Source organism: Plecotus auritus, assembly GCF_963455305.1.
Source record: "Plecotus auritus genome assembly, chromosome: 3".
Classification (NCBI taxonomy): domain Eukaryota; kingdom Metazoa; phylum Chordata; class Mammalia; order Chiroptera; family Vespertilionidae; genus Plecotus; species Plecotus auritus.
The window spans coordinates 114,793,556-114,820,241 of NC_137772.1; the positions used below are offsets into that span (position 1 = coordinate 114,793,556).

At 41.9% G+C, this 26,686-nt stretch overlaps 1 protein-coding gene across 2 annotated transcripts in view; it reads left to right on the plus strand.

Annotated features, from left to right (window-relative positions):
• Positions 1–26,686, plus strand: part of ATP6V1E1 (ATPase H+ transporting V1 subunit E1) — a 62,392-nt gene that overhangs the window by 29,773 nt on the left and 5,933 nt on the right. For both annotated transcript variants that reach the window (XM_080658746.1, XM_080658745.1), the window contains exons 3-7: positions 4,404–4,469; positions 5,753–5,862; positions 9,971–10,037; positions 22,727–22,816; positions 23,916–23,984. In XM_080658746.1, the coding sequence (XP_080514872.1) occupies positions 4,404–4,469; positions 5,753–5,862; positions 9,971–10,037; positions 22,727–22,816; positions 23,916–23,984 (402 nt within the window). The remainder of the gene's footprint in view (positions 1–4,403; positions 4,470–5,752; positions 5,863–9,970; positions 10,038–22,726; positions 22,817–23,915; positions 23,985–26,686) is intronic.

Below are 26,686 nucleotides of genomic sequence, written 5' to 3' on the forward strand. Positions count from 1 at the left end.
GTGTGTCTTTTTTTTTTTAATTCAGTTTTGATAGACATGTTTTTATTGCCATTTTATTGCTCATATTTTAGACTTTTCTTAAAAAAGACCTCTGAACATTTCTTATAATACTTTGATTTGGTGGTGATGAACTTTCTTTAGCTTTTTCTTGTCTGTGAAACTCTTTATCTGTCCTTCAGTTCTAAATAATAGCTTTGCTGGGTAGAGTGATCTTGGTTGCAAGTCCTTTTCATCAGTTTGAATATTTCTTGCCACTCTCTTCTGGCCTGCAAAGTTTCTGCTGAGAAATCAGCTGACAGTCTTATGGGAGCTCCCTTGAAGGTAACTAACTGCTTTCCTCTTGCTGGTTTTAAGATTCTCTGTTTCTCTTGCACCTTTAGCATTTTAATACGAGTCTTGCTGTGGGATTCTTTGGGTTCATCTTGTTGGGGACTCTATGCACTTCCTGGACTTGTATGTTTATTTCCTTCACCAAGTTAGGGAAGTTTTCTGTTATTATTACTTTAAAAATAAAAAAACCTCACAAATTTTATTGATTCAGCTGACAGAAGATGATAGCAAGGTTTAGAGTAGTAGACAGCAAGGCTGTGATTGAAAAATGCACAAATTAATTACTAAAGTTGGGTGTTGGTTGCTAACCATCAAGACAGAGATCAAAATGGGATGTGGGCAGAATGATGAACATTTCATTATTATTATCATTGATTTCAGGGAGGAAGGGAGAGGGAGAGAGAGATACAAACATCAATGATAAGAGAGATTCGTTGATTGGCTGCCTCATGCATGCCCCACACTGGGAATTGAACCGTGACCTCTTAGTTCATTGGTCAACTGATAATCCTGCTGGCCAGGCTCATTTTTGGGGAGGGGGGGGGCGTGGGGGCGGGACGGAGAGAAAAGGAGAGTCCGGATTCATTATTATTTTTAAAAAATATTTTTATTGCCGAAACCGGTTTGGCTCAGTGGATAGAGCGTTGGCCTGTGGACTGAAAGGTGCCAGGTTCGATTCCGGTCAAGGGCACGTACCTTGGTTGCAGGCACATCCCCAGTAAGGGGTGTGCAGGAGGCAGCTGATCGATGTTTCTCTCTCATCGATGTTTCTAACTCTCTGTCCCTCTCCCTTCCTCTCTGTAAAAAATCAATAAAGTATATTTAAAATATATATATATTTTTTTATTGATTTCAGAGAGGAAGGGAGGAGAGATAGAAACATCAATGATGAGAGTCATTGATCAGTTGCCTCCTGCATGCCCCCTACTGGGGATCGAGCCTGCAACCTGGGTTTGTGCCCTGACTTGGAATCAACCTATGACCTCCTGTTTTATAGGTCGATGCTCAACCACTGAGCCATGTTGGCCAAGCAACATTTCATTTTTTGTTAATTGAAGTGTATTTTTATTGATTTCAGAAAAGAAAGGGGAGGGAGGGAGGGAGGGATAGAAACATCAATGATGAGAGAGAATCATTGATCGTCTGCCTCCTGCATGGACCCTCCCCCCGCCCCCCCACTGGGGATCGAGCCCGCAACCCGGGCATGTGCCCTTGGTCAGAATTGAACCCAGGACCCTTCAGTCCACAGGCTAACACTCTGTCCACTGAACCAAACAGGCTAGGGCTCATTATTTTTTTAAAATTTATTTTTATTGTTGAAAGTATTACAGGTGTCCCCATTTTCCCCCATGCCCCCTTCACTTGGCTCCCACCCCACCCTCGCTGCACTATAAGTTCTTTGGTTAATCTGTTCCCACTTCCCTTCCTCCTTCCCTCTGAGATCTGTGAGTTTGTTCCATGCTTACATGTCTCTGGACCAATTTTGTCAGTTTATTTTGTTTATTGGATTCCACATATAAATGAGATCATGCAATCTTTGTCTTTCTCTGACTGGCTTATTTTGCTTAGCATAATATTCTCCAGGTTCATCCATGCTGTCTTAAAGGGCAAAATTTCCTCATTTTTTACAGCTTCATTGTATTCCATTGTGTAAATATACCACAGCTTTTTTATCCACTCAAATACTGATGGGCAGATTGGCTATTTCCACATCTTAGTTTTTGTAAATAATTCTACTATAACAGAGAGGTACATATCTTCTTTCTGATTGGTACTTCAGGATTCTTAGGATACATTTCCATAAATGGGATCGCTGGGTCAAAAAGCAGTTCCTTTTTTAAACTTTTGAGGAAACCATACTTTTTTTCACAGTGGCTGCACCAGTCTACATTTCCACCAACAGTGCACAAGGTTTCCCTTTTTTCCACATCCTCACCAGCAATTGTTTGTTGATTTATTGATGGTAGCCATTGTGGCTGGTATGGGTCCGCATCATTATAGCTTTAATTTGCCCACTTCTTTTTTGTTTCCATTTGCTTGTAAAATTTTATTCTATCCCTTTATTTTCATCCTGTGTGAGTCTTTTATTTTGAGGTGGGTCTCCTTGGTTTTCATTACTTTAAATATTTCATGCCACTTCCTTTTGACCTGTATTGTAGGGTTGTTTTTTGGTTTTGTTTGTTTTTGAGAAATCAGCTGACAGCCTTATGGGAGCTCCCTTGTAGGTAACTGACTGTCTCCCTTTTTGCTCTTAAGATTCTCTCTTTGTCTTTAACATTTCCCATTTTAATTATGATGTGTCTTGGTGTGGGTCTTTTTGGATTCATCTTGATTGGAACTCTATGCTTCCTGAACTTGTGTGACTTTTTCCTTTACCAGGTTCGTTCTGTCATTTCTTCAAAGAAGTTCTTTGTCCACTACTAATTTTCTACTCCCTCTGGTATCCCTATGATATGGATGTTGAGCCATTTCATGTTTTCCCAAAGTGCACTTAAAACTGTCCTATGCTTTTTAAGTGTTTTTTTTTTTTTTTTTTAATATATTGATTTTTTACAGAGAGGAAGGGAGAGGGATAGAGAGCTAGAAACATCGATGAGAGAGAAACATCGATCAGCTGCCTCCTGCACACCCCCCACCGGGGACGTGCCCGCAACCAAGGCACATGCCCCTGCCCGGAATCGAACCCGGGACCCTTCAGTCCGCAGGCCGACGCTCTATCCACTGAGCCAAACCGGTTTCGGCGCTTTTTAAGTGTTTTGTGTGTGTGTTTTTTTATCTTCCCTGAGCATATTTTCTGTTGAATTTTAGACAGAGTAGAAGAGAGAGGGAAAGACAGAGAGAAATATTGTTGTGAGAGAAGCGTATTGATTGGTTGCCTCCTGCACAAGCCCCAACCAGGGCCCTGGCCAGGGATGATCCTGCAACTGAGGTATGTGCCCTTGACCAGAATTGAACCCAGACCCTTCAGTCCACAGGTTGATGCTCTATCTACTGAACCAAACCAGCTAGGGCTTAGTGTTTTTCTTTTTTCTGCTCTAATTGAGTGTTTTTTCCTATGTTGTCATCCTAGTAGCTGATTCGATCCTCTGCTTCATCAACCTTCTTATAATCCTTTCCAATGTATTCTTGATGTCAGAAATAGTATTTTTCATTTCTGACTTGTTCTTATTCATGGTTTCTATGTCCTTTTCCATGCTGATGTTGTTCCCACTAAGTTCCTTATAGTTCTTCTAAGTTCCTGGAACATCCGTGTAGCCATTACTCTAAACTCTATTTCTGATAAATTGCTTAACTCCATCTCATTTAGTTCTTTTTGTGGAGATTCCTCCTTTTGTTTGGGGGTTGTTCCCTTGTTATTGTTTAATAGATATAAGTGCTGTAACTCCCAGTCTTGTGGGTGGCCTTTTGTTGTAAATGTCCTGCTGGGCCTAGTGGTGCATTCTCCTTGAACTCCTGAGCTGGATGCTGTAGAGTGTCTATTTTTTGGGTTATTTGGGCTCTTCCATGTAACTGGGTCTTGATTGTTGTCCCTCTTGTGGGTTAAATCTCCTCTCATGCTGGTAACTGTGAGGGAGGGAGGCCAGCATATCAAGAGATACTTACATATCAAGTAAGATAAGGCCAAGATTTAAGAGCAAGGAGTTTGTTGTAATTTCATGAGTGTTATTTCAATGAATTGGAAGGAGTGGAAATCAAAATGAAGTGTATACAGAGTAGGAGGTAAGAAAGTTGAAATAGTAAAAAGAGATAGCTCTTTGATATAGTTAATTAGAAATGGTGAAGACAGAAGTGCTGGCTAAGGAGGGTATGAAGTATACTTCTTCCATGGACCCCAAGTACTTTGAGAGTATGATAATGTCCTATTTACCTGTGTTATTTCATATTTCAGCTTGTCCATTTGCTAGAGCAAATTCCAGATTGTAAGTTACCTGAGGACAGAAACTATCTAATTTTTCTTATACACAGAGCCTGACACATAATAGGTCATAAATAAATAGTTGAATGAATCAAAAAAGATATTTTCTGCTCTCTTTATATTAAAAAGTAAAATAATCTTTCTTTTTTTCTTATAGATTAAGCATATGATGGCTTTTATTGAACAAGAAGCCAATGAAAAAGCAGAAGAAATAGATGCAAAAGTAAGAATTCACGTTTCTAGGTTTAAGAAGTTATAAAGTTTTATGTTGTTTTGCTTTGCTAAATAGTAAGTAGTGAAATTGTTTCACAATGCATTGCATGGGACTAATAAGAATATCTCTTATAGGCACACTCTCCCTCCAGGGAGCTCACCCATGCCATTACACACACACACACACACACACACACACACACACACACACACCCCACACATATACCTAACCTCTAAGGGACCCAATGAGACTTGCAACAAGGTGAGCAATGGGCAGTGCTTGTCCTGAGCTAACCCCCTGAACCTGTCTCCAAAGCTCCCTTTTCTGACTTCCCAGTGAGGCAAAGCAGCCCAGCGTAGGCTCTCCTGTTGCTTCTTCTATGCCTTTCCTTGTTTAACTGTCATAAATATGTTTGTGCTGTGGTCAAGAAATTGTGTTTGGTTTAAGGGAAAAAAAAAAAAAAATATATATATATATATATATATATATATATATATATATATATATATATACATTAAAAGTAAATTTCCTGCCCTCTCCGGTGTGTCTAAGTAGTTAATAGTGTCGGCCCACATACAGAAGGATTGTGGGTTTGATTCCCGGTCAGGGACAAGTTCTTGGGTTTCAGTATCTGAGTTCCAGGTTCAGTCCTCAGCCCCGGTCTGGATCTGTGCAGGAGGCAACCCCATCAATGTGAGAAGGACACATTGATGTGTTGTTGTTTTTTTCTCTCTACCCCTCTCTCCTTCCACTCTCTATCTCTAAAAATAAGTGGGAAAATATCCTTGGGTGAGGATTAAATAAATAAATATTCTTTCAAAACATTCTGATTGCCAGTAAGTATTCTTAAATTTTACTGTAGGGATTTGAAAAGTAATGGTGGGGGATAAAAGACACATATACCTTAGAGGAGAATTCCAACTGATTTATGTAAATAACTTCCCTCTGCAGGGAATTGGAGATTAAATCTTTTCCCCAAGTATCATCCTCATCAGAGTGTGGGCTGAACTTAGGGACCAACTTCCAAAGAATAGAATATGGAAAAGGCAAAAATATTAACTTTATGGTAGAAAAATATGACTTAACCACCTTTCTCACAGTTAACATCATCAGGGATGTGGGTAATTCATTAGGTTACCCGTTTATATGATAGGAAGAGAATACTTCACCAATGTGGTATTTTCCCCAAAACCTATAACACCAGCCTAATTAATATAAAAACAAAGGGATAGTCTCAAAACTGTCAATTTTATGCCCTAGCTAGTTTTGCTCACGAACTAATTCCCTTGTAGGCAGAAGAAGAGTTCAACATTGAGAAAGGTCGTCTTGTGCAAACCCAAAGACTGAAGATTATGGAATACTATGAGAAGAAAGAAAAGCAGATAGAGCAGCAGAAAAAAATGTAAGTAAATCCTGGTCACAGTATAAAACTAAAGAAGTTTTACAAAGACAGTGGGACAAGAGGATAGAGCAGGTGCTTTGAAGTCAAGCAAGTATGGGTTCTTGTCTTAAATGGATTACTTACTACATATCTGACCTTGGACAAGTTGCTTAACTTTTCTTTGCTCATTTGTGATAATGGAATCCTCATAGAATTATTGAAAGATTAAACTGGAATAACAGATACGAAATTGCTTGCCACTTGGTAAGCACTTAATAAATATTATTTCTTTATATTTGAAAATATGTTGATAGAGGAGAACCAAGATGGCAGCATACGTAAACACCTGTACTTGCCGCCTCCCATAACCACATCAAAATTACAACTAAAGCCATAGCTGGTTTGGTTCAGTGGAAAGAGCATTGCCCTGCGGACTGAAAGTTCCCGGGTTCAATTCCAGTCAAAGACACATGCTTGGGTTTCGGGCTCTATCCCAGTAGGGGCTGTGTAGGTGGCAGCCGATCTCTCTCATCATTGATGTTTCTCTCTCATCATTGATGTTTCTAGCTCTCCCTCTCCCTTCCTCTCTGAAATCAATAAAAATATATATATATTACAATTAAAATATAGAACAACCATCATTCAAAACTTCATGAAATCTGGCTGATCGGAAGTCCTATAACTAGGGAAGTAAAGAAGAAAGTACATTGATACTGGTAGGAGGGGCAGAGATCCAGAACAGGCTGATCCGACACCCACATGTGCTGTTATTTTAATCAGGAGGCAGATTGTCTCTGCGGAGGCCGCCTGTCAGGTGCAAGGGGTCCCAGCCCCACACTAGTCCCCTAGCCCAGGTTTCCAGAGCCGGGTAGAGAAGACCCCGCAACTACAGGCTGTAAAAACCAGTGGGGGTTGTGGCTGAATAAGACAGAGGCCTCTGGGGTCCCAGGTTTTTCTTTTAAATTGCCCAGGTACAATCTTACACAGTTCTACTTCCTCCGAGCTCCAATGCCGGGGAACCCAGGCACATATGGGGAGGAACTGGATTGTCTGGCATGGGGGCAGGAACTCGGGGGCAGTTTTCTCCCAGACGGGGTACTCACAAGGGACATTGTTCCGGTGCTGGGACCTCCCCTCTCTCAGGGCTGACTAGCAGCCATATCTGAGTCTCCCTCAGCCTGGAGTAAACTGGTTGTTCCACCCTGAAGATGCCCTGAGACTCTGCCCCATCAAGTTTGCAGCCCCACCCAAGCTGTTTGCAGTTGCTTTTCCATATGAATGGCCTGTCCTGGCTCAGGCTTCAAATCTTGTTAAAAATCTCTCAAACCAGCTGAAGGTGGTGACTGCATGCCCCCAAACCTATCAATAAAAGGCCCAAGACCCAGCACTAGCACCAGTCTGCCTTGCTTCACAGGCCCAATACAAGTAGCAGTCATCTGCAGACCTCTCTGTAGTTCCTGCTGGGTAACTCAGTGGCTACCTTTGCACCTCCCGGGAAGCCCCAGAGCCAGTGCACCCATTTGACAGCCTCAGACCATACCAGATTACAACTCTACACATCCAGAAATAACATACTCAAGAGGCAGACTCAGTGAGCACCAAAGCCTCCCTTAAGTAAGTCCTGCTCCATAGGGGTATATCCTGCACAGCAGCTCTCCCACTGTAGTCGCAGCTGGTCCTAGAGGTCAACTCTTCCCAGTGATGCCAACAGCAATCAAAGCTCAATTCCAACAAGACTGCACACCGCCCACACAGGATCCCTGGAGTGCCATATCAGGTGACTGGGGAGGCTGAGCCATTGGGTCCTACAGGACACCTACTTCAGAAGGCCACTCTACCAACTCCATGAGACACAGCAGCTCTACCTAATACAGTGGTCAGTAAACTCATTAGTCAACAGAGCCAAATATCAACAGTACAACGATTAAAATTTCTTTTGAGAGCCAAATTTTTTAAACTTAAACTTCTTCTAACGCCATTTCTTCAAAATAGACTCCCCCAGGCCGTGGTATTTTGTGGGAGAGCCACAGTCGAGGGGCCAAAGAGCTGCATGTGGCTCGCAAGCCGCAATTTGCCAACTACTGACCTAATACATAAAAAGAAACACAGGGAAGCAGCTAAAATGGGGAGACAAAGAAACATGTGGCAAATGAAAGAAATGGAAGCAAGCAAACTGCTGGATACAGAGTTCAAAATCATGTTATAAGCTCACTCAAGGATCTTCATGAGACTTTCAAGGATCTTAGTGAGAATGTCAAAGACATGAAAAAGGACCAGTCAGAAATTAAGCATACACTCATTGAAATAAAGAATAATTTACAAGGTTTCAACAGTAGAGGATTCCGAGAATCAAATCAAGGATTTGGAATATGAGGAAGCAAAAAACATCCAATCAGAAGAGCAAAAAGAAAAAAGTACAAAAATATGAAGGTAGTGTAAGGAGCCTCTGGAACAACTTCAAGCCTACCAACATTTGCATTATGGGGGTGTCAGAAGGAGATGAGAGAGAACAAAATATTGAAAACCTATTTGAAGAAATAATGACAGCCAAAACCGGTTTGGCTCAGTGGATAGAGCGTCGGCCTGCGGACTGAAGGGTCCCGGGTTTGATTCCGGTCAAGGGCATGTACCTTGGTTGCGGGCACATCTCCAGTGGGGGGTGTGCAGGAGGCAGCTGATCGATGTTTCTCTCTCATCGATGTTTCTAGCTCTCTATCCCTCTCCCTTCCTCTCTGTAAAAAATCAATAAAATATATTAAAAAAAAAAAAAAAAATAATGACAGAACACTTCCCCTACCTGGTGAAAGAAATAGACTTACAAGCCTAGGAAGCTCACAGAGTCTCAAAGAAGAGGAACCCAACGAGGCCCACACCAAAATATATCATAATTAAAATGCCAAGGCTTAAAGACAGACAGAATCTTAAAAGCGGCACAAGATAAGCAGTTAGTTACCTATAAGGGAGCACCCATAGGACGTTAGCTGACTTCTTTTTTTTTTTTTTTTTTTTAATATATTTTATTGATTTTTTACAGAGAGGAAGGGAGAGAGATAGAGAGTTAGAAACATCGATGAGAGAGAAATGTCGATCAGCTGCCTCCTGCACACCTCCTACTGGGGATGTGCCTGCAACCAAGGTACATGCCCTTGACTGGAATCGAACCTGGGACCTTTCAGTTCGCAGGCCGATGCTCTATCCACTAAACCAAACCAGTTAGGTCACGTTAGCTGACTTCTTAACAGAAACTTTGCAGGCCAGAAAGGAGTGGCAAGAAATACTGAAAGTGATGAATAGTAAGGACCTACAACCAAGATTACTCAGCAAAACTCTAATTTAGAATTGAGGGTCAGATAAAGAATTTCACAAACCAGAAAACAACTAAAGTAGTTCATCACTACCAAACCAGTATTACATGAAATGTTGAAGGGTATTCTGTAAGAATAGGAAGGAGAAGAAGAAGGAGAAAGATAAAATATATGAACAATAAAAGGCAACATAGCCGAAACCGGTTTGGCTCAGTGGATAGAGCGTCGGCCTGCAGACTGAAAGGTCCCGGGTTCGATTCCGGTCAAGGGCATGTACCTTGGTTGCGGGCACATCCCCAGTGGGAGGTGTGCAGGAGGCAGCTGATCGATGTTTCTCTCTCATCGATGTTTCTAGCTCTCTGTCCCTCTCCCTTCCTCTCTGTGAAATATCAATAAAATATATTTAAAAAAAAAAAAAAAGAAAAAAAAAAGGCAACATATACATGTCTATCAGTTGAGTATAAAAATCAAAATAACCAACCATAAACCTAATGAACAAAATAAACTGGTGAATAAAATTGAAATGGCATGGAAATGTGGAATAAATTGACAAATCTCAAGAGGGAAGTGGGTGGGGGAGGGGAAGAGATTAACTAAATGTCTTATATATCAACACAGTAGGGTGGTGAAGGCCTGGGGTGGGCCAGGAACTGGGTGGAGGGGACCAATGGGAGTAAAAAGGGTGACCTCTGTAATATTCCCAACAATGAAGGTTTAAAAGAAAAAAATAAGTTGGTAGAAATAATTAAGTAAATTTTAGTGGACTTCTCTATGGTTTTTGTTTTTTATACTGTACTGATACTATTTTTTTCTGTCCTTTGCAGTCAGATGTCCAATATGATGAATCAAGCAAGACTTAAAGTCCTCAGAGCAAGAGATGATCTTATTACAGTGAGTAATTAGTTTCTATTAGTTATGAAATTGTATTTATTTGCCTATTATAGAGAACTTACTAGTTACCATTAGCTAATTAAAGAGTTGAACTAGTGGCCCCATGCACAGATTTGTGGACATTGAAAGGAAAAATAATTAAAAGGAATATTTTAATATTGCTATTTGCCCTTTCTCCCTCAGCGCCATGGAGCCGGGTGGTGGCCCCCCCACCGCTGCCACTGGTCGCTGTCTACGGGGCAGTAGGCAGGGCGATCGGGCTCCCACCCAGCTCCCTTAGTGCCTGGGAGCCAGGCGGCGCCTTCCCCCAGCCTCCTCCACTGGTCGCCATCTGTGGGGCGATCAGGCCCCCGCTCGCACCAACCTTGGTCTGGCGCTGCCTACTCATCTGCTCCACCATGGTCCCACTCTCGTCTGGGCCCATTGGGGCCAGCAGCGCCTCCACTGCCACCTGCTGCCAGCGCCACATTGCTGACGCCCTCCATGGTTTGTGCCACCCCCTGGTGGTCAGCGCACGTTATAGCGAGTGGTTGAACGACCCCCTGAGGGGACAATTTGCATATTAGGCTTTTATTATATAGGATGATTTTGAGAACGAGAGAATATAAGTATAAAAATGAATAAGTTATGTTCCTGTCTTAAAGGACCCTCTGATCAAACAGAGCTCATAGACCCTTCTGGATTATGTCATGGATTGACAACACATATGAGGGTGATAGGTACTATGGAGGCTAGAAATGTAGGCTAGAGTTAATATAAGGCATAAGTACAGGTTAAAAAGGTTTGCCTACTTTCAATAGAAAGTTTCATTGAAGTTTTTATTTTATTTTATGGGGACTATCATAAATAAGGTCCATGTATAAGTGTATAGGCTAAGTTTAACAGGGAAAAGGTTAAACACAAGAAAACTATTTGGGCCCTAACTGGTTTGGCTCAGTGGATAGAACATCCACCTGTGGACTGAAGGGTCCCAGGTTCGATTCTGTTCAAGGGCATGTACCTTGGTTGCGGGGGTATTCCCCAGTAGGGGGGTGTGCAGGAGGCAGCTCATCAATGTTTCTTTCATCGATATTTCTAACTCTCGATCCCTCTCCCTTCTTCTCTGTAAAAAAATCAATAAAATATATTTTAAAAAAAGAAAACCATTTGGGAAGTATTGTTGTCCTAGGAAGAGGACAGAAAACCTCCAGAAACATGCCATTTAGTTGAGAAAGCCTGGAGGTATTAGACTTATATTTAGGAACTAAACAAGGATGCCTGCTGATATTCCGCTGTTATTCTTTGTTATTTTAGAGGACCTAGATTCCTTATAAAGTGGAGAAAGAAGTTATATAAATATTATAAAGGAAGAAACAATTATTTTTGCACATATAATCATATATAGAAAATACAACATCCAAAAAACAGTAAGAACTAGTAATTCTTTCAAAAGATGACTGGTTACACAGAGAACTTACAGGAATTAAGTTTTTCTCTATGCCAGGGGTCCTCAAACTATGGCCCGCGGGCCACATGCGGCCCGCCGAGGACATTTATCCGGCCCGCCGGGTGCCGCTGCCTGTCCTGCTTAGCAGCCAACTCATCCCAGGCCCGCAGTGCGCATAGGAATTTGTTCATAGTTTTTTTTTTTTTAACTATAGTCCGGCCCTTCAAATCTGAGGGACAGTGAACTGGCCCCCTGTTTAAAAAGTTTGAGGACCCCTGCTCTATGCCAACAATAACCAATTAGCAAGTAAAATAAAAAGTAGATCTCTTTATAATAGCTACAAAAATTATTTAGTTTTTGGGAATAAATTTAAGTGAATTATACCTATATGAAAAAGCTATAAAACTTGAGTAAATGGAAAACATACCATTTTCTTGAATAATTAAAGAAACAAACTGAGACTATAAGATGTGGTTTATATTAGATGAATCTGGCATGGTGTCAGTGTTGACACATTTTATAGGGAGATGTTCCAGATGTTGACGATTGATTCCTCCTCTTCCAAGTTCATCACCAAATACTGAATTTCAGGCCTCGCTAACTAGGAGAATGGTCATTTCACTAACAAAAATGGGAAGTTAGAAGGACAAGCTGTTTTAAGAAAAATAATCAGCTCACCTGGCTAGTTTGGCTCAGTGGTTGAGTGTTAACTCAGGAACCAAGAGATTGCGGTTCCATTCCCAGTCAGGGGACATGCCGGATTGTGGACTTGATCCCCAGAAGCGGGTGTGCAGAAGGCAGCTGATCGATGATGTTCCCTCACATCAATGTTTCTAATTCCATCTCCCTTCCTCTCTCTAAAATCAATACAATTATATTTTAATAATATTTTATTGTTTGTTTTTTCTAATTTTAAAATACTAATTTAAGTTTTTATTGGAAACTGCTTTAAATCTTTTAAAATATATAAATAACTACTAGTTTGTCTTTAGAAGGAAATTTTAGTTGTCATGGATATAACATGATACCTAAAGTTCAGATCAGTCATTTATTTATCAAACTAGAGGCCCAGTGCACAAATTTGTGCACCAGTAGGGTCCCTCGGCCTGGCCTGTGGGATTGGGCCGAAACCGGCTCTCCGACATCCCCTAATGGGTCCCAGATTGTGAGAGGGCAGGCCAGGGCAAGGGACCCCACTGGTGCACGATCGGGGCTGGGGAGGGACGTGAGAGGTTGGCCAGCCAGAGAGGGACCACGGGAGGGCTCCAGGGTGTGTCCGTCCTGTCTCACTCAGGTCCCAATTGGCCAGACCCCAGCAGCAAACTAACCGACCCATCGGAGTGTTTACCCTCTGGTGGTCAGTGCACATCATAACGACTGGTCAACTGGTCGACTGTCTGCCCCCTGGTGGTCAATGCACATCATAGCAAGCGGTTGAGTGGCCTTAGCATATCATTATCATATTACACTTTGATTGGTTGAACAGATGACCGGACACTTAGCATATTAGGCTTTTATTTTATAGGATGTGTGAATACTTACTAAGTGATAAGCTCTTAAGTATTAGAGATATAATAAAAGCAAGTCCTTGCTTTTGTGGAATTTAACATCCTAGTAGGTTGAATATCAGTTGTGTTTTAAAAAATACATATAGCTCTAACTGGTTTGGCTCAGTGGATAGGGTGTTGGCCTACGGACTGAAGGATCCCCGGTTTGATTTCGGTCAAGGGCATGTACCTTGGTTGCAGGCACATCCCCAGTCGGGGGTGTGCAGGAGGCAGCTGATTGATGTTTCTCTCTCATCGATGTTTCTAACTCTCTATCCCTCTCCCTTCACTCTGTGAAAAATCAATAAAATATATTTTTAAAAAAATAAAAAATACATATAAGAAAAATCTGGGTTTTTTTTCTTTTTCTTTTTTAATGAAATTTTTACTTTTTCAATACCAGTGCTTCTCAACTTTTTTCTTCTCTCCAGAATATTTACACAGTTGTTATACTAGTTCATTTTAGTAACATCTCCCATCATACACGGTGACTTTCAAATTTTGAGGGAGGGGAGTTTTGTGGAATGAACATGTTTTTATAAATGGAAAAGATTCAACTTCAGATAGCTTTTCAAAATATTCTTAACCATCCTTTTCTTCAAGAGATGGGCTAGAGCAGTGGTCGGCAAACTCATTAGTCAACAGAGCCAAATATCAACAGTACAACGATTGAAATTCCTTTTGAGAGCCAAATTTTTTAAACCTAAACTATATAGGTAGGTACATTGTTATTAACTTAATTAGGGTACTCTAAAGCTGGCCTTTGCTAAAAACGTGGTATTTTGTGGAAGAGCCACATTCAAGGGGCCAAAGAGCCGCATGTGGCTCGCGAGCTGCAGTTTGCCGACCACTGGGCTAGAGGAAGAGGGTTACATTTCATAATTTTGAAACAAATCAGCAATTCTAGTTCATACCACATATCTTCCCTAAATAACCAGAGAGTTTGTCTGCTTACCACTGAAATCATCACAAATAAAATTCTCTCTCTTTTCAGTACTAACTTGATCTTTTAGTTTCACTCCTATATTTTCATTTCATAATTGAGCTGGGTTCCCTTGAGACAGTAAACTATTTGGATTTCTGAGTATACTTACACTTGTCTTGTACTTGCTAGGCCCTATATATGTCTGCAGCCTATCTGGATCTAGACAGGAGAAAACATTTACATAAATCAAATCTCTGGTATTTTTGGGTTTGATTCCAGACCGCCTTACAGCGAGATCGCAATGAAGTGAATCATAATCTTTCTGCTGGTGGAAGGTTTTGCCTTCAATTTACAAAAACAACAACATGAAGTTCAATAAAGTAAAGCACAATAAAACAAGGTGTGCCTGTACAGCCTTTTGAGCATGACCTTAAAAAATTAGTCCGTGGCTAGGAGATGGGATGGAGCAAGTTGAACAAAAAACACAGCCCTTAATTTGACAACAACATGCAGGAAATGGAAATAGTCTAGTAGAGTGGGCAGTGGTATGAGATGAGATAAGATAGACACTTGGGTTCAATTAACAGAGCCTTGAATGCCTGTTGAAGATTATGGACTTTATTCTTTGGCTAGTTCTCAAACCTTAATAGGCATAAAAATCCCTTGGAGGATCTTAATATTTATATCCTAGAGATTTTTTAAAATATTTTTATTGATTTCAGAGAGGAAGGGAGAGGGGGAGAGAGATAGAAACATCAATGATGAGAGAGACTCATGGATTGGCTGCCTCCTGCACGGCCCTACTGGGGATCAAGCCCACAACCCAGGCATGTGGCCTGACTGGGAATCAAACCCAGGACCTCTTGGTCCATGGGACGACGCTCAATCCACTGAGCCACCACAGCCGGGCTATATCCCAGAGATTTTTATATTTTTGTCAGGAATCAGTAAATAAGCAGCTCAGAGTAATCTTGTTGTTGGTGGTCTGGGGACCTCATTGAAAACTACTGTTGTAGTCTTAGATTTGTGTTAGAGAGACCTGGCAACACTGGGGAGTGGAAGCCAGAAGGTTATGGCTTAACTTTCAAGTCAGAAGTAAAAAGGCCACAACAAAAAAAGACAAGAACCTCATTCCAGAGATACTAAAAAGATTTGGTGTAGTACACAGGATTTGGTGACTTACAAGTTGTGATGAGTGAGTGGAAAGGAGTTAAGAATGACTTAAGGAGAGAGAAACCAAGATGGCGGCATAGGTAAGCACCTAAACTGCTGCCTCGCACAACAATTTCAAAACTACAACTAAAAGACAGAACGGACACCATCCAGAACCACAGGAAAGCTGGCTGAGTGAAAATTCTACAACTAGAAGGAAAGAGAAAAGCTCACAGAGAATTGGAGGTACGGCAAAGGGTCTTTGTGCGCGCAGAGAGGAAGGGTGGCTGAGAGCCTGGCTGACTTTCTCTGGCGGAAGGGGGAAGGAAGCCCCCGACCGCACTGAACCCCAGTTCTGACTGCACTGAACCCCAGTTCCGGGCGAGCCCCTGGGGACCCACGCTCTTACGGGGGGAGTCTGGACTCTCGGGGTGGAGACTTGGGAGCCGGGGAAGGCGGAGGACTGAAAGAGCGCGCGTGCCAGTGCGCACAAAGGCTGCAGAGGTTGCCACAGCCTTTCCCTAGTGGAAGGGCGTCGGAGGTTCCTGACTGCACTGAACCCCGGTTCCAGGCGAGCCCCTGGGGACCCACGCTCTTGTGGGGGGAGTCTGGACTCTCGGGCGGAGACTCGGGAGCCGGGGAAGGCGGAGGACTGAAAGCGCGCGCGTGCCAGTGCGCACAAAAGCTGCGGAGGTTGCCACAGGCTTTCCCTAGTGGAAGGGCGTCGGAGGTTCCTGACTGCACTGGGCCCCAGTTCTGACTGCACTGAACCCCGGTTCCAGGCTAGCCCTTGGGGACCCACGCTCTTGTGGGGGGAGTCTGGACTCTCGGGCGGAGACTCAGGAGCCAGGGAAGGCGGAGGTCTGAAGGCGCGCATGTGCGCGCAAGGGTAAGGCTGACAGGAAGCCAAGACTGAGACTCCACCCCATCCAAGCTGAGCACAGAGGCTATTGCAATTTGGCAAGTCTAATCCTATAAGGCTGTCTCCAGCACCGAACTTCTCCCAGCATAGACACAGCTAATCCTTACAGCCAACTGGCCTGGAGGTCAATTCTTCCCAGTGATACCAACAACAATCAAGACTTAATTACAACAAGGCTGTACACACAGCCCACAAAGGGGTGCACCAAGAGTGTCCACCTCAGGTTAACTGGGTAGGCAGACCCACTGGGCCATATTGGAAACCTAGCACACAAATCTACCTTACCAACTCAGGGAAGCAGTGAAAATGCGGCGTCAAAGAATCAGATCACAAATGAAAGAAATGGAGGAAAACAAACGACTGGATATAGAATTCAAAACCACGGTTATAAGGCTTTTCAAGAATATCCTAGAAAAGGCCGATAAATATAATGAGACCCTTGAAGATATGAAAAAGGACCAACTAGAAATTAAACATACACTGACTGAAATAAAAAAATATTATACAGAGACCCAAAAACACACGAGGAACACAAAAATCAAGTCAAAGAATTGAAATACAAAGAAGCAAAAAACAGTCAACCGAAAAAGCAAAAAAAAAAATCCAAAAAGTTGAAGATAGTGTAAGAAGACTCTGGGACAACTTCAAGCGTACCAACATCAGAATTATGGGGGTGCCAGAAGAAGAGAGAGAGCAAGATACTGAAAACCTATTTGAAGAAATAATGACCGAAAACTTCCCCCACCTGGTGAAAGAAATAGACTTACAAGTCCAGGAAGCGCACAGAACCCCAAACAAAAGGAATCCAAAGAGGACCACACCAAGACACATCATAATTAAAATGCCAAGAGCAAAAGACAAAGAGAGAATATTAAAAGCAGCAAGAGAAAAACAGTTAGTTACCTACAAGGGAGCACCCATATGACTGTCAGCTGATTTCTCAACAGAAACTATGCAGGCCAGACGGGAGTGGCAAGAAATTTTCAAAGTGATGAATAGCAAGAACCTACAACCAAGATTACTCTACCCAGCAAAGCTATCATTCAGAATTGAAGGGCAGATAAAGAGCTTCACAGATAAGAAAAAGCTGAAGGAGTTCATCACCACCAAACCAGTATTATATGAAATGCTGAAAGGTATTCTTAAAGAAGAGGAAGAAGAAAAAAGTAAAGAGAAAAATTATGAACAACAAATACATATCTATCAACAAGTGAACCTAAAAATCAAGTGAATTAAAAACCTGAGGAACAGAATAATCTGGTGAATATAATAGAATCAGGGGCATAGAAAGGGAGTGGACTGATAATTCTCAGGGGGAAAGGGGTATGGGGGGTTCATGAAGTGACTGGACAAAAATCATACACCTATGGATGAGGACAGTGGGGGGGAGGTAAGGGCAGAAGGTGGGGTGGGAACTGGGTGGAGGGGAGCTATGGGGGGAAAAAGGAGAAATAATTGTAATAATCTGAATAAAGTTTTATTTAAAAAAAAAAGAATGACTTAAGGGTTACTGAGTTAGGCAATTAAATAGATAGATGAAGGTTAGAAATACAGAAGAAAAGAGTCCAATTAAAAAGTGAATAGAGCAGTCAAAGAAAGACAAGTACCATAAGATTTCACTCATGTGGAATTTAATGAACACACCAAGCAAAATAGAGACAGACTCATAGAGAGTGGGCAGACAGCTGTAAAGAAAACAAATATTTTATATTTACCCCCCGCCCTGCAAAAGGAGAGGTGGGGGCGCAAGGACCTGAATAGACAGTTCTCCAAAGAAGACAGATAGGGCAAGATGCCCGATGTCACTAATAGCAGAGAAATGCAAATTAAGCCAAAACTGGTTTGGCTCAGTGGATAGAGCGTCAGCCTGCGGACTGAAGGGTCCCAGGTTCGATTCCAGTCAAGGGCACGTACCTTGGTTGCGGGCACATCCCCAGTAGGAGGTTTGCAAGAGGCAGCTGATCGATGTTTCTCTCTCATCGATGTTTCTAGGTCTCTATCCCTCTCCCATCTTCTCTGTAAAAAAATCAATAAAATATATATTTTTTAAAAAAGAAATACAAATTAAAACCATAATAACACTTCACAGCTATCATTAATAAATCAGCAAACAAGTGTTGAGGATATGGAGAAAAGGGAACCCTCATGCATTGTTGGTGGAAATGCAGATTGGTGCAGCCACTTTAGAAAACATGGAAGTTCCGCAAAAAATGAAAAAATAGACTCAGCCTGCATGGCTCAGTGGTTGAACATCGACTTACGACCCTGGAGGTCATGGTTCAGTTCCCGGTAAAGGCACATGACCCAGTTGCCGGCTCAATCCCCAGTAGGGGGTGTGCAGGAGGCAGCTGATCAATGATCTCATCATTGATGTTTCTATTTCTCTCTCCCTCGCCTCTGAAATCAATAAAAATATTTTTTAAAAAATAAGTTATAAAATGGAGTTGCCTTTTGACTCAGTGGTTGCACTCCTAAGAAACTCAAAACACTAATTCGAAGGAATATATGGATCCCTATGTTCATTGAAGTATTATTGGTCTCAGTTGCGTAGTCTTTTTTTTTCTTTCTTTCTACTGTTTATCCTTTTTCCTTCCCTGCCGAGTTACTTTCCAGGTTTAAGAACTTTGGAATCCCTTTTAGGTTTGAATTTCTGTTGAAATAGTGCTCGGCCATAAAAATGAATGAAATCTCACTATTTGTGACAGCATAGATGAACCTAGAGGTTATTATGCTAAGTGAAACAAGTCAGAGAAGGACAAATACCATACGATTTGTCAGTGGCTAGGAGATGGGATGGAACAAGTTGAACAAAAAACAGAGCCCTTAATTTGACAACACATGCAGGAAATGGAAATTATGTGTGGAATCTAAAGAGCAAAATAAACAAAGAAAATAGAAATAGACATAGGTAACATTGAACAGACTGATGATTGTGAAAGGGGAGGACAGTTGGGGGCCTGGGTGAAAAAAGTGAAGGGATTAAGAACTGCAAATTGGTAGTCACAAAATAGTCCCAGGGACTATAGTCATTAATTCCCACAGCTTAGGGAATATAGTCATTAATGTTGTAATAACTGTGTACAATGCCAAGTGGGTACTTGAAATGTCAGGGGGAAGTATATGATTGTCTAACCACTATGCTATACACCTGAAACTTTCAAAATAATATTGAATGTAAAGTATAATTGAAGAATAAAGTTTAAAAAAGAAATTAGATTAAGTATTGATATATTTTATTCAAAAGAATTGATTTATGTTAAAGTGTGTAAAACTCAAATAAAAAGATATTTTAAAATAACAGCTGGTGTTATAACATTTTTAAAAATAGGTTTTTATTGATTTTAGAGAGAAACATCCAATAGCTGTACACTCCCTATTAGGAATCGAGCCCTGCAACCCAGGCATGTGCCCTGACCTGAATTGAACCGGTGATTCTTTGGTGCATGGGATGACACTCAACCAACTGAGCCACACTGGCCAGGGTTGGTGTTATAAATTTTAATCCCAAGGAATTTGGGTATATTATATTCCTCCACAAATAAAAAATATTTTATTTTTATCATAAAAAAAATTAATACAAGAGGAGGAACAAGTAAAGGATGCTGATAAACTTTGGGGTTTGAATTGCCTTAGGAATTCAAGTGAAGTGTTCTGAGTTAGGCTGAGGAGAGAATTGGGACACATGGATAGCACAGAAGTCCCAGGTAGACCTATGGTATGAAGGAAGTCACCAAGGTCGTAGATGTAGAGTTAGAAGAAGGTCAAGTAAACTACTGGGGAGCATCATATGTACCATGCAGGAAAAGAAGAGATTGTTAAGGGAAGGAAACACAGGAAAAAGCAAACATATTGTGGCAGAATAAGGAGAAGCCATGGAAACAACTTGAACTGCCCTGGCTGGGTAGCTTAGTTGGTAGGAGTGTCGTTCCATGTGTGTACACACACAACACACGTTGCGGGTTTGATCACATACCTAGGTTGCATATTCAATCCCAGATTGAGGTGTATACAGGAAGCAACCAATGTTTCTCACATCAATGTTTCTCTCTCTCTGTGTGTAAAGTCAATAAAAACATAACCTCCAGCCAAGCTGGTGCTGCTCAGTGGTTGACCTATGAACCAAGAGGTCATGGTTGGATTCCCATTCAGGGCACATGCCCAGGTTGCAGGCTCAATCCCCAGTGTGGGGCATGCAGGAGGCAGCTGATCAATGATTCTCATCATTGATGAATGTTTCTGTCTCTCCTCTCCATTTACCTTCCTCTCTGAAGTTCATATATATATATATATTAGAGGCCCAGTGCACGAATTCGTGCATAGCCGGGGGGAGGGGCCCTGGACGGTTGGCAGGCCGGCCCTGCCCCCTGGTCGAACTGGTGGAGGGAACAATTTGCATTTTGCCCTTTTATTATATAGGATAAACACATCCTCAGATTGTAATGGCTTGAGGAGTGTGCATTTGAGGAACTGAAGAGGTTGACCTGTGTGAACTGTCAGTGTTTTGTTCCTATTAGAACAGATGTACAGTCCAAGTATTCTGTAGCATGAACTTGAATTCAGTATAAAGCTGGAGCTTTAATTTTTCTAACTTATAATGAGGAGTTTGTGAAAATAAACATTTATATAACTTTAGTTCTAAAGACACTTTGTAACCCTTTGCAGTCTAACTTCTTGCCATCTAGTTATTTACAGTTTAGCAAACTACAGTAAACAAAAGACATGGAAGGGTGAAGAAACACTCTCGGTAATGATAGAACAAATAAGGTCACACGTACATAAAAGCACACTCATGCTTTAAATGGATTTTGCTATTTTATTTTTTTAATATATTTTTATTGATTTCAGAGAGGAAGGGGAGGGAGAGAGAGATAAAAACATCAATGATGAGAGAGAAACATTGATCGATTGCCTCCTGCATGCCCCCTGCTGGGGATTGAGCCCACAACCCAGGCATGTGCCCTTGACCAGGAATCGAACCCAGGACCCTTCATTCACCGGCAAGGGCATGATTTTGCTATTTTAAAACATTTTATTTCTAGCTTTATCTATAGAGTAAGAAATTATGAAAGGAAGTTGTCAAGCAGTTCCCTAGAACAAAGATATTGACAAAAGATAAAAGGAAGGTGAAAAATAGAGAACCAGGGTGAAAATGAAATAGGCAAGGTGTTTTGCTACCAAGTTTGGTCTTTGTTGCAGTCTTTTGGTTATTTTTCTCTGCTGTTCATCCTTTTTCCTTCCCTGCCCAGATACTTTCCAGGTTTAAGAGCTTTGGAATCCCTTTGAGGTCTGAATGTCTGTTACATTCCATCCTATATAATGAAAGGCTAATATGCAAATTGACCGAACAGCGGAACAACCGGTTGCTATGACACGCTCAATGCAGGAGCTTCCCCCTGGTGGTCAGTGTGCTCCCACAGGGGGAGCACCGCTCAGCCAGAAGCCCTGAGCCGGGCTAACAGCTGGCAAGTGCAGCAGCAGGGGTAGGAGCCTCTCACGCCTCTGCAGCAGTGCTAAGGATGTCTGACTGCCGACTTAGGCCCGCTGTCAGTTGGACATCCCCCAAGAGCTCCTGGACTGTGAGAGGGCGCAGGCTGGGCTGAGGGATGCCCCATTCTCTCCCCAGTGCACAAATTTTGTGCACCAGGCCTCTAGTTTTCTGTACAATGGGAAAAACATACCTGAAGTTTATTTAGAATTAAATTAGATAACCTAAGTAAAATGACAAAATAATGCCTAACACAAAATATGTGTTGGATGAATGATGGCTCTTTATCACTTCCCTAGATTTCACAATTTATGTGTGTGTATGTGTGTGTGTGTGTGTGTGTGTGTGTGTGTTTTCAGGGAGATGAAAAAACATTTAAATTCTGATCCATTGATCTTGAAGTAGAAATTTCTAGTGTTTTGGTTTAAAGAGAGATGAGATAGAAATATCTTTGAGGGATGTCTGCTAACTCTTCAAACTAGGCAGGACCCAAGTAGACATGATTTTGAGGTTGACATAGTAACTTTCGGTTTTCTGCTTTCCAAGTCCAGAATTCTGTTATTTTCAGACTTCGTAAAGGCAGCTAGGTTCAAGTGGACAGTTTGCCCTGGCAAATTCATAAAATGCTGATGTGTAAGCTGACACGCCAACTGTAGAAATTTTCACATATCTCCTTGGAAAAGTTGCATGGAGAACCAGAGTATAATAAGAAAGTTGTTTAAATTTAGAATCAAAGAATGTCACTAGGATATTAGTGGTTTGTAACATTATTGATCATAATTTACCTTTCAAACTAGCATAAAGAATATTAAAATTGTTGATAATCTAGCCTTTTAGAGATAAGCATTGCAGATAACTCATTATTGGTAACATCTCCATCCAGATGTTACCTGTTTTTTTCTTTAAATAAAAAATAGAATCATCTTGTATAACTCTTAATAGCTTGCTTTTCAAATCTGTGTCATATAACTCTTTCCATGTTAGTCAGTTGTGTAGGTTTCTGAACTGATGAATAATCTGGGCTGTTCTAGGTTAGCTAGAGTGTGACCTCCCTGGGAGCCATGATGTTGCTTCGTGCTTCTTTGTATCAGTGTACTTAGGACAGCATCTGGTTTATCATATATCTCAGAGAATGTGTTGAATGGAAGCACAGCAATAAACTGAAGCAAGCACATGAGCTAGTATCAGCCTCACGATGTGTAAATAACTTCTTTCTTTTCCACTCATTGTAGGACCTACTAAATGAAGCAAAACAGAGACTCGGCAAGGTGGTAAAAGATACAACTAGATACCAAGTGCTGCTGGATGGACTGGTCCTCCAGGTACCCTTATAGACCAGGTCTATTACAGTTGATAGCCATAGTTCTTAAAAAATTGACAAGATATATTAGAGGCCAGCTCTCTTTTTCTTCTTTTCTCATCTTAGCTTTTTTCTTTCTTTTTTTTTTTTTTAATATACTTTATTGATTTTTTACAGAGAGGAAGGGAGAGGGGTAGAGAGTTAGAAACATCGATCAGCTGCCTCCTGCACACCCTCTACTGGGGATGTGCCCGCAACCATGGTACATGCCCTTGACCGGAATTGAACCTGGGACCTTTCAGTCCGCAGGCGGATGCTCTATCCACTGAGCAAAACCGGCTAGGGCTTAGCTCTTTTCCTTTTGCTCTTTTCCTTGTCTAGTAGAGAAATGTATACTGCATGAGAAGACAGTAATGTCTGTCAGGTTGAGTAAGACTTCCAGGTTTACTACTCTTTTATATTTTTAATTTTTTACATAACTCAAGGGTCAAATTTGCTTGCAATCTTCAGCTTTAACTTCTTTTTTTTGAAAATATATTTTTATTGATTTCAGAGAGGGAGGGAGAGATAGAAACATCAATAATGAGAGAGTACTATTGATTGGCTGCCTCCTGCATGCCCCACATTGGGATCCAGCCCACAATGAGGGCATGTGCCTGACCGGGAATCGAACTATGACCTCCCGGTTTATAGGTCGATGCTCAGCCATTGAGCCACACCAGCTGGGCTTCAGCTTTAACTTTTAAAGCTTTAAATTAGTTTTCCTAATTTGATTTTATCACTAATGCTTGCTTTTGATATTGAGGTTCAGACCAAAGGCTGTATACATTTTAACTCTATACTGCTTGGCTGTGAATCCTTATTTTACTTATGCTAATTACGATAATATTTGTCTTCAGCTTAGTTGATGTAAGATAAGACTCCCATATAAATTTTGTTTCTACCACCTGAGCAGTGGTTATATTTTCTGGTTTGTGATATCAAGATCATGTTTCCTTATTCTCATATTATGAGCTGTCTTTTAGGGAAATTTACAAGGGGACATTCTTTTCAAAACTAGATGGAAGAATCATAAAAACATTCTATTTATTCCTTAATAATTGCATCTGATTGTGTCATAGGGTTTGTACCAGTTATTGGAGCCCCGGATGATTGTTTGTTGCCGGAAACAGGATTTCCCTCTGGTAAAGGTAAAGAGCTTAGAGAAAGAAACATTCTCTTTTATTTAAAGATGATAAACTTAGGGATGAAATGCACTCTAAGTTTCTGAGTGTCTGATCTTTAGATGACAGATCAACCATGGGGATTAGAGGAATTTTAACACATTGTAGATATTCATTTAAGGGACCTCAGCTTCTAATTTCTTAAAGAGGTCACATTGCCATTTGAATTTAGTACCCTCCCCCCTTTCTGGAGACTTCGGAACACCATAATCTTTTGAAAATGCAACAATAGAGGCAGCACCTAGTAAAATTGAGCAAACATAGTTAACACTATCTTAAAGTGGCAAACTGCTCTCAGACCAGCGAGGCTTGGCTCTAACCCCGTGGTCGGTAAACTGCGGCTTGTGAGCCACATGTGGCTCTTTGGCCCCTTGAGTGTGTCTCTTCCACAAAATACCACGGCCTGGGCGAGTCTATTTTGAAGAAGTGGCATTAGAAGAAGTTTAAGTTTAAAAATGGCTCTCAAAAGAAATTTCAGTCATTGTACTGTTGATATTTGGCTCTGTTGACTAATGAGTTTGCCGACCACTGCAACCTATTACATTCCTATACCTACAGAAAGAAGGTGGCTACCAGAAAAGAGGTTGATCAGCAGTGTAAACATAGCTGTAGTCCCAAGGGCAAATATTAAGGTGCTCTTCCATGCCCTTTCTAAGAAAGAAGGTTCCTTGGTCTGAAGGGTGACCTGCTGGCCCCATGACATGCACCTAGGTTGTAGAAGTAGGTTGACCTTCTGTGCTGAAGGAGCCTGTGACTGCTAAACCACAAGTCATAGAATGGACTCCCCTAGCTATGATTCTGTGCTATCAAATTGCTCTTCAGATTAAAATTCTTCGATATAGCTTGATTTCACTTAGTCTCTTAGCAATCACATTTCTTATAAATACATTTATAATATATTAGAGGCCCGGTGCATGAAATTTGTGCATGGGTGGAGGGGTGTCCCTCAGCCCAGCCTGCAACCTCTCCAAACTGGGATCCCTCTCACAATCCAGGACTGCTGGCTCCCAACCGCTCGCCTGCCTGCCTGCCTGATTGCCCCTAACTGCTTCTGCATGCCAGCCTGATCACCCCCTAACCACTCCCCTGCCAGCCTGATCGATGCCTAACTACTCCCCTGCAGGCCTGGTCACCCCCAACTGCCCTCCCCTGCTGGTCGCCCCCAACTGCCCTCCCCTGCAGGCCTGGTCGCCTCTAACTGTCCTCTCCTGCAGGCCTGGTTGCCCCCAACTGCCCTCCCTTGCCAGCCTGATTGCCCCTAACTGCTCTCCCTTGCAGGCCTGGTCCCCCCCCCAACTGCCCTTCCCTGCAGGCCTGGTCTCCCCCAAACTGCCCTCCCCTGCAGGCCTGGTCACTCCCAACCGCCTTCCCCTGCAGGCCTGGTCGCCCCGAACTGCCCTCCCCTGCTGGCCCGGTCACCCCCAACTTCCCTCCCTTGCCAGCCTGGTTTCCCCTAACTGCCCTCCCCTGCCAGCCTGATTGCCCCTAACTGCTCTCCCTTGCAGGCCTGGTCCCCCGCAACTGCCCTCCCCTGCTGGCCTTGTCGCTCCCAACTGCCCTCCCCTGCAGAGCTGGTCCCCCCCCAACTGCCCCTCCTGCAGGCCTGGTTTCCCCCCCCCCCCCCAGCTGCCCTTCCCTGTAGCCCTGGTCCCTCCCAACTGCCCTCCCCTGCTGGCCATCTTGGGTCTACATGGGGGCGACCATCTTGTGTGTTGGAATGATGGTCAATTTGCATATTACCTCTTTATTATATAGGATGATATATTTTCATTCTTACTATAATTTGTCTCTCCAAGTAACTTTTCTCCTAGGGAAGAAAATGTACCAGCCAGATTACTTAGTATTCATTCCCCTTAGTTTCCATGATAAATTAGTAAATTGTGGTTCTAGTTTATAAACAGTGTCAGTAACTTGGATCCATGTTGTGCTAACAGCCTTGTTTATGAACTTCTACAACAGAGAGGAAAACTCATCAAAATTCACCAGGGTCATAATCTTGCTATTGAAGCAGGTCCAACTGCTAAACTGGCCATTTCTGGATGACACAATGATAATGCTAGGTGTTAAGCAAGTTTCTTCTTGAAACTAAATAAAGTGTTAACATCCAGTGTCATGAGTATTTCTCCAAAGTGGTGCTATATTAGATTTGAGAAGCAGGGAAGAGTAGACTATATGCATACAGAGAAAAATATTAAAGTTCCTTCAAAGAAAATGTCATTTACATTTGTAGAGTGTGTACAGTATTGCTCAAAGGACTTTCCACTAATTATGTTTTATCACACTAATTGCAGTATAGAAGTTAAAAATTCACTTTAATCTGTCCCCCCCCCCCCCAGTAAGCTCCTTTCTTTATAAAACTGATAAAAAGTACATAACAAAAAACTAACCATTTTATTTATTTTTTATTTTTTTAAAAAATATATTTTATTGATATTTCACAGAGAGGAAGGGAGAGGGATAGAGAGTTAGAAACATCGATGAGAGAGAAACATCGATCAGCTGCCTCCTGCACACCTCCCACTGGGGATGTGCCCGCAACCAAGGTACATGCCCTTGACCGGAATCGAACCCGGGACCCCTCAGTCCGCAGGCCGACGCTCTATCCACTGAGCCAAACCAGTTTCGGCAAAAAACTAACCATTTTAAATGTACAGTTGCTTTAATTACAA